This window comes from Miscanthus floridulus, chromosome 14 (genome assembly GCF_019320115.1).
Source record: "Miscanthus floridulus cultivar M001 chromosome 14, ASM1932011v1, whole genome shotgun sequence".
Classification (NCBI taxonomy): Eukaryota; Viridiplantae; Streptophyta; class Magnoliopsida; order Poales; family Poaceae; genus Miscanthus; species Miscanthus floridulus.
The window spans coordinates 57,554,161-57,556,764 of NC_089593.1; the positions used below are offsets into that span (position 1 = coordinate 57,554,161).

A 2,604-nucleotide genomic window follows, 5' to 3' on the forward strand; every position below is an offset into this window, starting at 1 on the left:
TATTTCACATTTCGAATGCAAGTTTGAAAGAATGCCCTGCTCTTTCTTTTTCTGCACAAAAGAGCCCTAATCACTAGCATCACACATAATTTTAAAATGTAGCGACCTAGAGATGACTGCTTTCTTAAGAATTTCAAAAGATTTTAAACATCTATTTGCCTCTGCCATTCTATGAGTCGCCGAAAAATGTTTTACTCCTACACTGGGAGTGAACACAAAAATATGCTTGATAGGTTTTTCATCCACCAAATAAATGCTTCAAGTTCTTGTTGCTATCTCTCAAAAGTTTTGTTGCAGAAAAGAGACTCTCTTCTCCTTTCGGGGCCTATCCGAAAGAGAATCCAAGACCTCTTGGTCCTGATAGTCAAATGACTACCTAGGGAGCAACAGACTCGGGTAGTTACAGTCCTCTCCCTATAAAAAGCTCATCCTCGAGTTTTCCTGTGGTACTATTGGGTACTGCACTTGGGAAAGTTTGGGGTTTCCAAGTGTGCATTGTAAGATCCGTGCGCTTGCGGATTAATCTGTGTGTGTCTTAAATATACCAACAAGCATTTCTGGCATCGTTGCTGGGGAAATGGTTGAGTAAACTTCGAACCTAGCTTAACCTTGGTCTGGGGCTCTAACCACCAGGTTCTCCGAAGAAAACAAAGCATGCAAAGACAATTTTTTTCCTTTCGAGGAAAAGATATACTACAAGGCTACAAGCCAAATTTGTTAGAAAATGATTTTCTTTTTTTTTTGTGTTTTGAAAGCGCTTCGTGACTGAGATGAATCTGATGCGCATGCAGCCTCATCTATGATCTCTCCTCTGGCTAAAAGGTTGGCCCCTGAAGCCCTTCAGTCAATTGACAACCTAGCAACCTACTTAGGCTTCTATTGAATTCTTTTTTTTCATTAATAGTTTGGATGTCAATTTAGAAAAGCAAGCAAAGCGCCGCTACATAATCAGCTACTTGTAGGTGGTAGCTGTGGGTCCATCTATTCTTGTTGGTTTGGATGGAGAGCAGCTTGATATCATGGAGAAGGGCCTAACTAAGGGCTAAACTAAACCTAGAACCTCCTATATATAGTTTTGAATGGGTATAGCAATGCGGCTTTGTTTCACAAGCTTGTTAGCACCGTTCAATTTGTGACTAGGTGGATTGGTCTGAGTGAAGAGGAAAAAAGCCATACAGAACTCAAAATCTTTTTGAGAGATATTCATTTTCCTGAAGAGACAGATAAGATATTAGGTGGCAGTTTGATACCACCACAAAGAGAAAAAAAGATTCTAAGAAATCAAAAAAGAAAAAGAAAAATTGGGTTTATGTTCAACAGAAAAAAAATTCTCAAAAGCACGGAAAAGTATTTTGTTTTGGTTCGACCTGCAGTCGCATATGAAATGTATGAAGGGAGAAATTTAGCAACACTTTTTGTGCAGGATCTCCTGCAAGAAGCGGTACCTACTTGGGTTCCCTGCTAACGGCTACGACTACGGCTATGGTTGTTAATCCAATCCAATAACGGAACCCATGGATATCCTTTCGGTTGTGGTAATTCAAAAATCACATTTCATTGAAAAAATTGGAAAGGACAGAGTTACACATTCGAAGTCATGGATTAGAGAGCCATTCCTCATCCTTTTTAGCCCAGCTAGTGGTTACCCTAGCCGGAATACAAAACTTTCCTCATATATCCTTCTTGGAAACTATGTATATATATTTGGCATAAGGATTTGCCCCGCACCGGTAAAAATCCTAGCCGTCCCTGCTTTGTTATCAGAAGGTCAACATAGGCACCTCGATCATACTTGTGAGCACACTCTATAGCTCGATTAATTGCATGCATGCAAGCCGCAAGTTTATATATGTAAACCCAGCAAAAATGGGGGTTACTTTTGAGGGCGAGTGATTTGGATGGATCAATGGATCAGGATGGACGGATGCCTTCAGAGTTCAGAGCCATATGGCGCCGGCACCCTTGAGCATGGGCACGAGCTTGCCGGCGAGGTGCAGCGACATGATCTTGTCGGTGGAGCCGACGAGCTTGCCGCCGATGAAGACGGCAGGGACAGGCGGTGCGCGTCCGAGGCGGCGAGCGAGCTCCCGCTCCATCTCGCGGCCACGCGGGTCCTTGTCGAGCTCGTGGACGGCCGCGCACACGCCGAGCTCATAGAAGAGGCTGGACACCGTGTGGCACATCGGGCACTGGCTCGTCGTGAAGATCACCACCGCCTTCTCCGTCGACAGTCTCGACACCCTCTCTGCCATGGCCTTCTTCTTGGCTAGCTTCTTGGTCGAGCTGCCTTTCGAGCACTGAGCTCTACTAGTGTGTGTGTGTTGCTGTGTATGTGAAGTGTTTGTGTGCTTTGCGTGTGCAGGCTGTGAGGTCCTTTTATAGCGTGCATCCGAATCATATAGAGGAAGTGGAGAATAGTGGATGCTTATAACAGATAGAGAGAGGACAGAGGTCGACTCGCTGCTGAGATATCTAGAGAGAGATGTGCGCAATGGGCATAAGGATATATCTTGGACGACGTGTGCATTGCACGCTCAAAATGAGCAGAACTATAAGACATAATGCTGTCTTTATCGTTTAGTTTCTTTTCTGTTAAGTTGTTTT

At 44.0% G+C, this 2,604-nt stretch overlaps 1 protein-coding gene across 1 annotated transcript; it reads right to left on the reverse strand.

Moving 5' to 3' along the window:
• Positions 1 to 1,530: 1,530 nt before the first annotated feature.
• Positions 1,531 to 2,341, reverse strand: LOC136505268 (glutaredoxin-C15-like). Its single transcript, XM_066500417.1, has one exon. The coding sequence runs from the start codon at positions 2,250 to 2,252 to the stop codon at positions 1,938 to 1,940; it is 315 nt and encodes a 104-aa protein (XP_066356514.1). The 5' UTR covers positions 2,253 to 2,341; the 3' UTR covers positions 1,531 to 1,937.
• Between the last annotated feature and the right edge of the window lie 263 nt (positions 2,342 to 2,604).